The 12,919-nt window shown below is 46.9% G+C and overlaps 1 protein-coding gene across 1 annotated transcript in view; it reads right to left on the bottom strand.

The window, feature by feature from the left end:
* Window positions 1-12,919, bottom strand: part of kifl (kinesin family-like) — a 90,533-nt gene that overhangs the window by 24,988 nt on the left and 52,626 nt on the right. The window contains exon 7 of the mRNA XM_078559312.1: window positions 8,980-9,172. Within this exon, the coding sequence (XP_078415438.1) occupies window positions 8,980-9,172 (193 nt within the window). The remainder of the gene's footprint in view (window positions 1-8,979; window positions 9,173-12,919) is intronic.

A 12,919-nucleotide genomic window follows, 5' to 3' on the forward strand; every position in this document is an offset into this window, starting at 1 on the left:
GTTCAGTCCTTGGGCCCCAACTATTTACAATCTATGTTAATGACTTGGATTCAGAGATAGAAGGTATTATAGCTAAATTTGCAGATGACACCAAAATAGGTGGGAAAGTAAGTTGCAAGGAAGAAATAAGAAAGTTGCAAATGGATATGGACAGGTTAGGTGAATGGGTCAATATTTGGCCGATGCATTTTAACATGGATAAATGTGAGGTTATCCATTTTGGTTGGAAGAATAAAAAAGCAACTCATTGTTTAAATGGAGTGAAACTTCAGCATGCTTCAGTGCAGAGGGATCTGGGTGCCCTCGTGCATGAATCGCTGAAAGCTAGTATGCAGGTACAGCAGGTAATAAGGAAGGCAAATGGAATTTTGGCATTTATTGCTAAAGGAATAGAGTATAAAAATAGGGAAGTGTTGTTGCAACTATACAAGGCATTGGTGAGACCGCACCTGGAGTACTGTGCACTGTTTTGGTCCCCTTACTTGAGGAAGGATGTAGTTGCATTGGAGGTGGTTCAAAGGAGGTTCACTAGATTGATTCCAGAGATGCGGGGCTTGTCTTATGAGGGGAGATTGAACAGTTTAGGCCTATACTCACTGGAGTTTAGAAGGATGAGAGGAGATCTAATTGAGGTATATAAGATGCTAAAGGGGATAGACAAAGTAGACATAGAGCGGATGTTTCCCTTTGTGGGGAATTCTAGAACGAGAGGCCATTGTTTTAGGCTAAGGGGTGGTAGATTTAAATTAGAGATGAGGAGGAATTACTTTTCTCAAAGGGTCGTGAATCTGTGGAATTTCCTACCTCAGAGTGCAGTGGATGCCGGCTTGCTGAATAAATTTAAGGAGGAGATAGATTTTTAATGCGTAACGGGTTGAAAGGTTATGGGGAGAGGGCAGAAAATTGGAGTTGAGGCTGAAATGAGATCAGCCATGATTGTATTGAATGGCGGGGCAGACTCGAGGGGCTGAATTGCCTACTCCTGCTCCTAGTTCTTATGTTCTTATGTTAAAGGCTCTGTATCTGAATGCATGTAGCATTCTAAACAAAATAGGTGAACCGAGAGTGCAAATAGAAATAAGTAATTACAGTCTGATTGCCATCCCAGAGATATGGCTGCAGGATGACATATATTGGGACCTGAATATTGAAGGGTACATGACATTTAAGAAGGACAGGAAGCTGGTAAACTAGGAAGCTAGGAAGAGATGATGTTAGCGCAATAGAGAGGGATGACCGGGAAACCAGGATGTAGAAGCGGTTTGGATGGAGATGTGAAATGATAAAGGCAATAAGTTATTTGTGAGAGCGGTGTGCAGGCCCCCTAACAGTAACCACATGCGGTATAAAAGAAGAAATAATGGGAGCTTGTCAGAAAGGTGTGGTGATAATCACAGGGGATTTTAATCTACATATAGACTGGAAAAATCAGATGGGCAAAACTAGCCTAGATGAGGAGTTCAGAATATTTTCAGGATAATTTCTCAGAACAGCATGTTCTGGAGCCAACCAGAGAGCAGGCTGTCTAGGCCTGGTATTGTGCAACGAGATGGGATTAATTTTTAAAATATATTCATTCCTGGGATGTGGATGTCGTTAGCTAACCCAGTGCAGCATTTATTGCCCATCCCTAATTGCCCTTGTTCAGAGGGCATTTAAGAGTCAACCACATTGCTGTGGGTCTGTAATCACATGTAGGCCAGACCAGGTAACGATAGCAGATTTCCTCCCCTAAAGGGCATTAGTGAACCAGGTGGGTTTTTACAACAATCGGCAATGGTTTTGTAGTCATCATCACACTTTTAATTCCAGATTTTTTTCAAATTTCACCATCTGACATGGTGGGATTCAAACACAGGTCCCCAGAACATTACCCTGGATCTCTGGAATACCAGGCCAGTGACAATACCACTATGCCATCAGCTCCCCTAATTAATGAATTCATTCATTCATTATCCCATAGTGAAGGTGCCGCTAGGTAGCAGCGACCATAATATGATTGAATTTTACATTCAGTTTGAGGGAGGGTGGGTCTAAGACTAATATTTTAAACTAAAATCAGGGCAATTATGAGGGAATGAAACAGAGTGAACTAAACTGAACTCGCAAATTAGGTTAAGGGATAGGTCAATAGAAATGCAGTGGCAGGCTTTTAAGGGGGTATTTCAGAATACACAGCATTGATATTTTCCAATGAGAAATAAAAATTCCAAGGGGGGGACTCACAATCCGTAGTTAACGAAAACAGCTAAAGATAATATCAAACTTAAAGAAAAAGTTTATAATTTAAGGAAGGATGTATATACATTAGAAGCAGTTCAGAGAAGGTTTACTCGACTAATACCTGGAATAGGTGGGTTTTCTTATGAGGAAAGGTTGGACAGGCTAGGCTTGTATCCACTGGAGTTTAGAAGAGTAAGAGGCTATTTGATTAAAACACAAGATCCTGCGGGGCCTTGGCAGGGTGGATGTGGATTCTGGGAGAATCTAGAACTAAGGTTCACTGTTTAAAAATAAAGAGTTGCTCATTTAAGACAGATGAGGGGAATTTTTTTCTCTCAGAGGGTTGTGAGTCTTTGGAACTCTCTTCCTCAAAAGGCGGTGGAAGCAGAGCCTTTGAATATTTTTAAGGCAGAGGTAGATAGATTCTTGATAAATAAGGTGGTGAAAGGTTATCAGGGGTAGGTGGGAATGTGGAGTTGAGGTTACAATCAGATCAGCCATGATCTTATTGAATGGTGGAGCAGTCTCAGAGCCAAGTGGTCTACTCCTGCTCCTAATTCGTATATTCGTATGTACTAATCGGCACTGAAAGCATGGAGTGACTTCACAAAACATAATCATGGAGGTGGCATCGCTGTGGCACCGTGAGCTGGTTATTCTGCAGTAATGTAGTTAGCTGTTATGCCTCAGTGAACAAATGATGAACAGTACATGATCATCATCTACTTGCCCTCTTGCCACCCATCTATTAGGATGCACCCACACAGCTGACCCTTGAGCAGGTCCCTCACATCTGCACACTGTCATGACCTAACAGTGTGATTAAGAGGGAGTAAGCCACTAGGGGTTGTAAGTGGTCATGGAGCACAGCATGCTATCTTGGAACGATAGCTGCAACATCCATGGCACCAAGCATTGTGTAGAGCTATTTCCTCCACCACACCTTAACAGTACTTGTTGATGATGTGTTGAAAATGGTTAGTACATGTAAGCACACAAAAGTGAATGACAGCACTGTAATCTGATTGGCTCTCGACCCAGTTCAGACTTCAACTGGTCCGAATTGTCTTTTCCTCCTGGGTTACAATTGTCTTGATAGAATGTCACATGGAGGAAACGCTGAAGAAGGAATGGGTCAGCTCCCTCAAGGTTCACGGATCAGGACTTCCAAATATTAATTGGTGAGGTGCAGAAGAGGAGAAAAGTGCTGTACCCTGCTGGCTGGCTGGTGAAATCTTCCAGCCAGCACAAAGAAAGCCTGACTTGAAATTTCTGCTGCGGTGAGCACAGCAGGAGATAACCGGAGATACAATGCCGGAAAAGGTCAACCTGCTGCGATCCAGCAAGGTGAACGGCTTGGCTCGCCCACAAAGAGCTCCAAGTGAAGGGTCACATCTGCATACAGCAGTTAAAGTGTGAGACATGGCACATACCTCTGATACAACATTGAGGTTTGCATGTACAAGCTGCTCATGTAGTTACACACAGAACACATGAATGAACATTGTGACGCACAAGCACATTAAACAGAATTATCCCTGTATGCAGTATATATCAGGCTAACATAAATTTATACTGTCTTTGCAGTCTAAGAGGACGAAGAACACCTAGGGGATGGCCCAGACTGGGGTTGAGTCTGCCAGGCTGCAACCAAATAAAGTGGTGGAACAAGTAGCCATGGAAATAGCCAGGTGCCTGAGCAGCTGTCTATTGGTGATGGTGAATCGCCAGTAACAGTTGATAAAGGTGGTGGTAAACGCACCATGGAACACAGTGGTAATGGTGGAGGTCAAGCTGTCAGTTCATTAAGCACAAGAGGACATTAGACTGAGAAGGAGGGTAAGGATAGGGTTGCGTCGTAAGGTTAGTCCGAGCATTTTTAAGACAGTGATGTACATCAGAGCGTGCTTTCGCAATGTGAAGGGCTGCACTTAAATATCTCATTTTTTATTTCACACAGGTCCCAGCTTTACTTGCTCAGGCCTCTGGGTTAGATCATCCCTTGGGCATCAAGAGGAGGAAAAGATATCCAAGAAGGCAGCATCACACTCTGCCAACTTATGTACCAGCACATTGGAGGGATGTAGCATGCGTGGAGAGTTAATAGCACAGGGTGAAGGGCACCAAGCCAGAGTGTTGGGGGAAGTGCCAGAGTCATACACATCTGTGGACCGTCCCCCTTGGAGGAGGAGGAACTTCGGGGGCACATTGTAGGAGAGTGCATGAGCGCAGGGCATTGTCTTGCTTACAGCATTTTTGGGTTTATCGTGGTTACACTTTCAATTCATAAATATCACATCTGAGCACTTGTACAATTTGTGTATGCACTCTCGTAGATGTCTTGGTATGTTTTGGTAAACTACAAAATTCAATAAGAATGCTAACATAATGAAGGACGTTCCAATCATTGACACTGAAGGCAGCATGCTGAGATCCAGCTCGCATTGATGTCCTCAGGAGCAAGGGTATGGTCAGATTTATGAGACAATGGAAGGTTTCTTCCTTCTCTGGTCTTTTACATAAGGTTCCAGTGTTCAATGGCTCAAGGATAGGGAAGCTCCTTGCTTCATTCATTGTCCATCCATGCTTGACTTTAATGGAGCCTCAAAGATCACATTCCACAAACAGATGCAGGTCAGCAGGTGCATCTCAAGCATGATTGCTGGGTTCAAGTTAGTCATCTTCAAGTCAGTGTCAGGCACTGGCCTAGGTGTAGGCAATGCAGGTCAAGATGCCATATAATCCAAAGAGAATATTGCTTGTCTGCTGTGTCCACTACTTTGGATGCCTTTGCATTCCAGATGGCAGAGGATGTGTTTTGTGAAGGTAGCCGAGGTTCTTGGAAGCTATGAAAGTTGTATGTGGTGCCCATAAAAACTGGGCCTTTGGCCAAAATGGATGCGGCACAAGTTCATTCAAAGAGCTGTTGTTGCACAGTTGTGACCTCACCCTGTGTAAATGCCTTACTTGCATGTATGTTGCTACATACAATTGTTTCAGCATGTACTAGGTATAAAGTCATAACTCCTAATGGCACTATCAGCATTGTGGACGTAGTTTGAGTATGCACAGAGTGGCGGCATTCGCATCTCATTTACAGACATTGGCGTTCATGTGAGAGGACCAGGTTGTGAAGGATTTCTTATGATGTGTGTTTGCAATATGCTGAGGCCAATGGTTCTGATGGTGACAGTTGCAGCCATTTTACTGTGACTGAGTCAAACCCATTGGGCTTGAACATCCGAGGAGTGCATTGCCACTCCGCTCCTATTTCTTACCTTTAACTTTTTTTAATCCTGCCTCGCCCAACCTTTGAACTCAGGCTGGGTGTTACGGACAGCAGTAGGTGTATTAATTTAACAGCACTGATTTCTCCTCTCACCGCCCATCTGTAAACAGAAAGGTGTTTTAGTTTGCTCCCCTCTCTATAAGTGCTGGTGTATTTCCCAACCCCTTGGTTTTGGTGTGATCCAATTTCTATTAATAACCCCACAGCACACCCAAGATAGGATGAACTCAAAGGGATTGGCTTATTTGCAGAGACACAAATGCAGGAGGAGGATCGCTATGTAGCCCTCTGTGCACTCATACAATAAAAAGAGGGATAGAGAAAGAAAGATTTATAGAGCAAAGACCACAGAGAAATTTCACGTGTCCGGAGTCTAGAATCAAAGTCCAATGGTGAATTCCTTCACAGAGGTTGGCAGGCTGAACTGATGCTGGATAATTCAGTTTTCCAGTAGAGTTGACTTCCATGATGAGATAGGCATGCAGAGATGAATTTGTCTTGTAGGCAATATTACAGAAGTTCCAGTTGAAGCACTGTAGATTGGGCCAGGCATTCAAACCTGGACAGAGCCCCTTTTCTGTGCTGTTGCTAGCTAGATGGAAAGTTGGCAGAGGCTTTGCAGCTCCACAAGGTAATATTACTGGTTCCACCAGCTAGAGGGGTCATGTCACATGACTCCCACCTCTCTACTTTGGCTTTGACAAGGAGTGTGTATCCCTTTGTCAGTCCTTTGTCCTAGCAGGAGAAATGGTACTGGTTAGCCAGGCCTGGCTTATGAAATGTAGATGGCCGCTGTATAGTTCCCTCTGAATTTGGTCTCTGCAGCCTAGAGGGGGTTGTTAGGGTCTCTTCAGAGATAATGAGGTGCAAATTTCTTCAATATTGTCAAATAACCCCTATTGTTCAATGATCACAGACTCATAGCTATGGTATTTTATAAAAATATAGAGTGTGAAGTCTTAGCCCTCTAACACTGGGTGAGAACTCTACAGGGCAGCGTGCTTGTGAAGCCTTCAGTCTAGCGCTGCTGAAATGGAGGGAAGAGGCCATGCTTCCTTTCTTACGGCACTAGCTGCCATAAAGCAGGTAAGTTTAAAGGTCCAGCCAGGTTTACAGGTCTTTGAAAAGCCAGGGAGAAGGTAAGTGTATAAGGTAAGTGGGTAGGATTTGAGTCGGTGGGGGGAAGGCAGGTTGGGCCTTGACGGGAGGCTGTCGTGTCGGGTAGTGGCATTGGTGGGGCAGGTGGTCGCGTCCAGTTGGGACTTGGCGGGGGCAGGGGGTGTGGGTGTGAGAGTCGGGAGTTGGTCTGGCCAAGGCCAGGGGGTGAGATTCGGGAACCGAGCCTTAGTGGGTGGGGATGGAATTCGGGAATTGGGCCTTGCAGGGTGGGATGAGAGATGAGCTTTGGGAGGTGTGGGGGTGAGAGTTGTGCATTGGGTCTGGTGGGTCAGCTCCTGGAGGACCCTCTCCATGAGAGTCGCCACTCTCTCTGTGGAGGAGGTAGTGCGCTCGGCCATGAGGGTCAGTGCATTGCTCACGCTCTGCAAGTACTCCTCCACAATGGAGGCCATGGCGTGCATTCCTTCATGCAGCTCTGCCAGCTCCCCCCGCACACCCTGCTGGACTTCCAGCATCTGTTGCATCAGGGACAACTCCAGAGGAACATCATCAGCCACTGACTGAGCATGTTCATGGTCCCCAGCATTCCTCCGACTGCTGGCGCCCTGGGCACTCTCTGCCTCCGCCTGCACCTCAAGTGAGTGTGAAGTGCCTTCACCAATGTGCACCGAGATACTAGCCGCTGATGTAATGCCTGCCGAGGTGCTGGTATCTGTGCTGGTGCCTGCTTGGCTGAGAGGCTGTGACATAGGTGCGTTGTGATGGTTGCTGTCCTCTGGGGTGAGCAGCGGCTTTCAAGCTCCTCACCCCAACGGGCTTCTGGTGAGCCTGAAAGGAAGAACAAGGACATGTCATTAGTTGAAGTCATTATACTGTTACCGTGCATGCCTGACACCCGGATCAGATTGTCCTCGTCTTTCCATTATCAATGGGGACTCCATGTTCAAGGCTCACATCAACATAGAGACAACAGTGGAATGGTTGCTATGGCAGACATTCTGACCTCAGTGTACTGCACTCTTACCTCCCTGTGGCACCCCAACCTCACTGCAGCTGGTTAACCTAGGCACATGGCGCCTCTCCAGGGCCTCCTGCTCATATTGAGTTAGGATGAGTAGGTGGGGCACCATTCCGCAACCTCTCAGCATTATTGTGGGCTAGCTTCTCCTGAAAGGAGAGAGGAGCATTGATTAGTCCACCCTGTACCTGCATTGCCATTGCAGCCTGGCCACCCCCACTTGAGGGATACCTCGCAGGGCTCAGCCGATTCGTGACTGTGGAGCCACAAGACACTCATTCCAAGCAGCCAGGGCTCACCTTCGCTTAGATGCTGCCTCATTGACATTTACCACTCACACTCTAAGACCTCTGATGTCCAGGGTGGGGTGGGGTGGGGGCTGGGGATGGGGTGGGGGGACGGGGTAGGCGGCTCCCATCTGCTGTGCTAAGTGACCCATGCCAACACGGTACTCACCTTTCCTGATCTCAGGAGATCATTGAAGCGCTTGCGGCACTGCACCCATGTGCGCCTCACCACATCATGCGAATTCACCCTGGATGCCACCTCCTCCCAGGCATTTTTGGTGAGGTGGGGGGGGGCCTCCTCCTCCCGTCCCTGGGGAGAAGGTTCTCTCTCCGTGCTGCCACCTCCTCCAAGAGGGCAGCGAGACACTCATCAGAAAAACATGGGGCCAACTGCCCTGCCGACCTGCCCACCCGCCTGCTGTGTTCACCCGCCATGATCTCCATCATGAGGTGCAAGTGCTTCACTGGCAACCTTCGAATGGCTGCTGCGGCTGCTTTTGAATCGGCCGCCAGGTCGCCATTGGACCCGGCGGACATTGAGCTCCCACCCCCGCCCGCCCCTTCTTGCTGTTGCTGTTGTTGCATCTCACACTGGACGGGCCTTAATTGGCCCGTCTGCATAAAATCGCTGTGCAGAGCTGATCGCCGGCGGCTGTCAGCTTCCTGGCTGCTCCCGCCCACTCCCGCTGAGCCCGCCTGACGAGGGAAAAATTCTGGCCTTGGACTGCAGTGGTTCAAGAAGGCAGCTCACCACCACCTTCTCAAGGGCAACTAGGGATGGGCAACAAATGCTGGTCTAGCCAGTGACGCCCACATCCCATGGGCGAATTTTTAAAAATAATCAAATGAGGGTACTGTGGTTCCTCAGATCTACACTGGGCAGTACTGGGAAACCATGGAGTTATTAATTGAAATCTCAGACAGAGATAAAGTTACTTTAAAGTTGAGTCAAATCCAAAGACATATACAGTTTCTTTTCAACAGTTTCCAAGGCACTGACTGCTTCCTGCAATTTTGGAGAATTGATAATAATTAAAACCAACCTGTTTGTATCCCTGAAGATTTCTTCCTGTGATGTGGAACAGTTGAAAACTTGATCAAATTGGAATTCTTTAGCACCACGGCTACTTTTGATGATAACTGTGTATTCATCAGGAAAATGAACAATGGACTGCCTTCCGCGAGCTAGCTCAGATTTACTCAAAGGCCGTATACGACAGAAAACACGGATTTTCCCTATATAAGAAAAAGTGATAGGTGTTAGCACAATTCATCACCATAACTTTTCAAGACTTTAGGTACAAAGTTTTTGCAACTCTGTTGGAAATCCTTTTAGTGCAAGTAGTTACTTGCTACATTTTGCAGAAGAACACTTTTAGAAGGTCATCGAAATTATCGGCCTGTAACGTCTGAGCTCCACAGCATCGGATTTGGGAGGGCACCCCAAAGATGCGCAGGGGAATCCCTCTGGGTAGTTCCAAGGTAAGGATTTGCATGGCAATTGCCCAGAAATGCACACTTCCACTGGACAATTGCGCTGCGCTGGAAACCATCCGAAAATGCGGTTTAAATCACAAACTTTGGATGATTGCGCCAGGGTCATACCAATAGTTACTCAGCAAAGGTTAGAAGAATTAAAACCTCTTCTAACTTCTGAGTAACTATTGTAAAGACCCAGACCGAACCCCAATCTCAACATCCGATATCCCCCATCCCCGACCTCCAACACCCCCAACACCCCCGACCTCCGAACCCCTACCCCCTGACCTCACACCCCCGACCTCCCACATACTCCACCCCCGACCTCTGACACTCCCACCCCCCTATATTCAACACCCCAACCCCCCGACCTCCAAAACCCCACCCTCCCGACCTCCGACACCCCTCACCCCCATGGACCTTGGACCCTGCCCCCCTTCCCACGGACTTCAAACCCCCCTGTCACCCGTAGGCCCCGGACCTTAGACTGATCTCCGACCTGACCTAGGACATCACCCCCCACCCCCCCCAACTCCCCACGGACCTCTGGCACCCCTCCCCAACTACCCCCAGGGACCTCCAACCAACCTCCGCCCCCGACCTCAGACACGCCCAAACCCCATACCTTGGACCCCTCCCACTTCATCGTATCTCAGACTCCGCCCCATCCCCAAGGACTTCTGAACCCCCCCCCACTCCCCGATCCCCCACCACTCCCCAGGACCTCTGACATTCCTCCCCCGCCCCACCAAATCCTATGCACTTACTTTAGACACGTACACTTTCCTTGGCCTGTCAATTTCCCTGGGCCTTTAACCCCTTGCATGTGTCATAAAATAGGGGGCATTGCCTCCTTGAATTCGCTGGAGCCTGTGAGGATTCTTTCACTACAGGCTCCAAGCAGCTCAGGCAAACGGAAGTGTCAACGTAATTTTGAAGACCAGGTAAATAGGTATTTATTTCTTCTAATTCCTGTGGACCAGCACTCTCCAACACTAGTTGGAAGTTACAGCCCATCATCAACAATGACCTCTGTATATTTATTATGGGATCTATTGTGCCTTTTAGCACTGCAGTTGTCCAGGCCAGTGTGTTCAGTTTTTACCATGGTCACTGAATGCGGTTGCAACAATTTTTATACCAGAAATCCGGTATCTCCTAGCTGGAGATCTCTGTAATGTGCATTCTAGATATCGTTGGAAGACCATCAGTGGGCTATTACTGGAGTGACTTAGGTAAATTGGTTTAAAGAATTTCCCATATAATGCAGTAGATATTCAAAACAGGCTCTGGACAACCTCAATTGAAGCTGAGATTGTAAATATCAGACTTGTATAAAATTTATAGCTTTAGGGGTAAACAGACTTAACTGATTTGCATCTCAGGATAACTGCTACTGAGGCGAGAGGAAATGAATGGCTCAAAAACCTGCAAACCCTTTCTACCAATGTAAGACAGAGTAGGAGGTGTGACCGGCTATGGTGAAAGTAGCTGATTTAGTCAGAATTCCTGAGGTCAGATCACACCAGTATTGGCACACCTTAGGCTCCATAATAGGTTTGTCCATAGTTAGAGCAAACGGTCTACTATTGCCTAGATTTAGTCAGAAATCAGGTATTAAAAACAGAAACCTCTGTGAGGATCTTACGTTGTGCAAGACCTATGCCATGATCTTGACCATGATTTCTTTTTTTTGGCCAGGGTATCCTGGACAAGAATGGAAAGTATACGTGTTTCTCAAACCATGTCATTAAAGTGTTTCCTGGTCACTTAACGAATAGAGGGCATGGATAATTTTTAAACTGCAAATTACTGAGAAGTGAATAAGAGGTACCTTGTACAAAGGTTAATAGATGATCATAAGCTGGGAAAGCAAAATGTTTGTAACTGCTGTGTTCTAGGGTGGCCGAGTTGTACTTTTAGTGATAGAGTTGATCTGCAGACAATTCTGGGGTGGAAATATTGGGCAGAATTTTCTGCCTGTCAGGCGACGCAATCTCTGGCGGGCGGGGAGCCGATCCCTGCCAGTGAAGCGGGCCGTGCCGTCATTTTACGTGGGTGGGCCAATTAAGGCCCTGGGCGCGTGACGTCCGCCAGGAAGCACTATGCGCTCCCTGTGTGGGCTGGGGATTCCCTAATAGCGAGAGTGTGCTCCTTCGTGCATGTGCACGAAAGAGCGCACACCTCCCTGAGGCTAAGTGCTGCCTCAGGGAGATCGCTGACAGTTCTAAAATCTTTAAAAATAGAAAAGAAAAGATCCTTAACATGTCCCCCTCATATGACAAATGTCACATGAGATGGGACATGTTCATAATTTACACTAAAACTTTATTAAACTTTTTAAATCCCTACATGAAATCTCATCCCGCCGGTGGATGAGGTTTCATGTTTTTTCTATTCCCCGCCGGGGCTCCTGGCCTGTCCACCAACCTTAAGGTTGGACAGGCAGGTCCTTTAGTTGTTTTAATGATCCTGTCAATGACCTCAATTGGCCATTAACAGGTCGGCGGGTAGACAGTCGATTTTGCTGCGGGCCCACCTTCCTGAAGGTTTAAATGGGGCGGGATGACGTCAGGGGTTGCCCTCGACATCATCCCGCATCATTTTACGCGTCAGTCAGTGGGCCCCGCCCCTTGCTCGCCGATGGCAAAATTCAGCCCATTAAGTTTATTTACAATATACTCTGCAGCAACTACACGTGTGCTTTCAGCTCCAACTCTATCTCTACACTGACTGCTGAGGTGGCCCGCACTACTCTCCTATTGGTTACCACAGGTCATGTGATCTCTCCCTACAAGAATTATTCTTAAAGGTACATTACACACTAAATAAAACCATAATTATTACATTCCCCCCCTTTAGCTCAGCTATATATATTATATTTACGAGTATATATTTTTCAAGACAACATAATATTTACACTGGGTAAAGAATTTACAAGTTCAGTCTAGTTCAGGTGGTTTCCTGGTACATGTGGAATGTTGCAGCTCCACAACTTCAGATTCTTTGTCAGGAACCTCCTTTTCCGGAGTTACCTGAACATCAGGTGTTTTAGTGGGCACCTGCCATTATGTATCGTCAACTCTTACAGGAATATCAGACATGTCAGTCCTGGGTTATGTATCCTCAACAGGAAACACAGGTCCAGTCATGGTCACTGGTGGAACCATATTCTTATGACTTGTCTCTCTCTTCGTTAAATAGTCCACATGTTTCCGGATGATCCGGCCTTCCACCTCCACGTGGTAAGATAGAGGTCCAGTCACCGCATTTATTTCACCTGGTAACCACTTTGATCCTTCCCCGAAGATTTTTCCATATACCGGCTTTCCCATGGTAAATTTCCTCCTGTGACTTTGCCAGTTGTGTCTAGTTTTCTGGCTTCCCTGACTCCTTTCCACCTTCCCCTCTAAATTCGGCATTATTAAACTCAATCTCATCCTGAGATGGCGTTTCATCAATAACTCCGCAGGTGTGACACCTGTTGCTGTGTGAGGGGTGGTC

This window comes from Cetorhinus maximus, chromosome 2 (assembly GCF_964194155.1).
Source record: "Cetorhinus maximus chromosome 2, sCetMax3.hap1.1, whole genome shotgun sequence".
In the NCBI taxonomy this organism is placed as follows: Eukaryota; Metazoa; Chordata; class Chondrichthyes; order Lamniformes; family Cetorhinidae; genus Cetorhinus; species Cetorhinus maximus.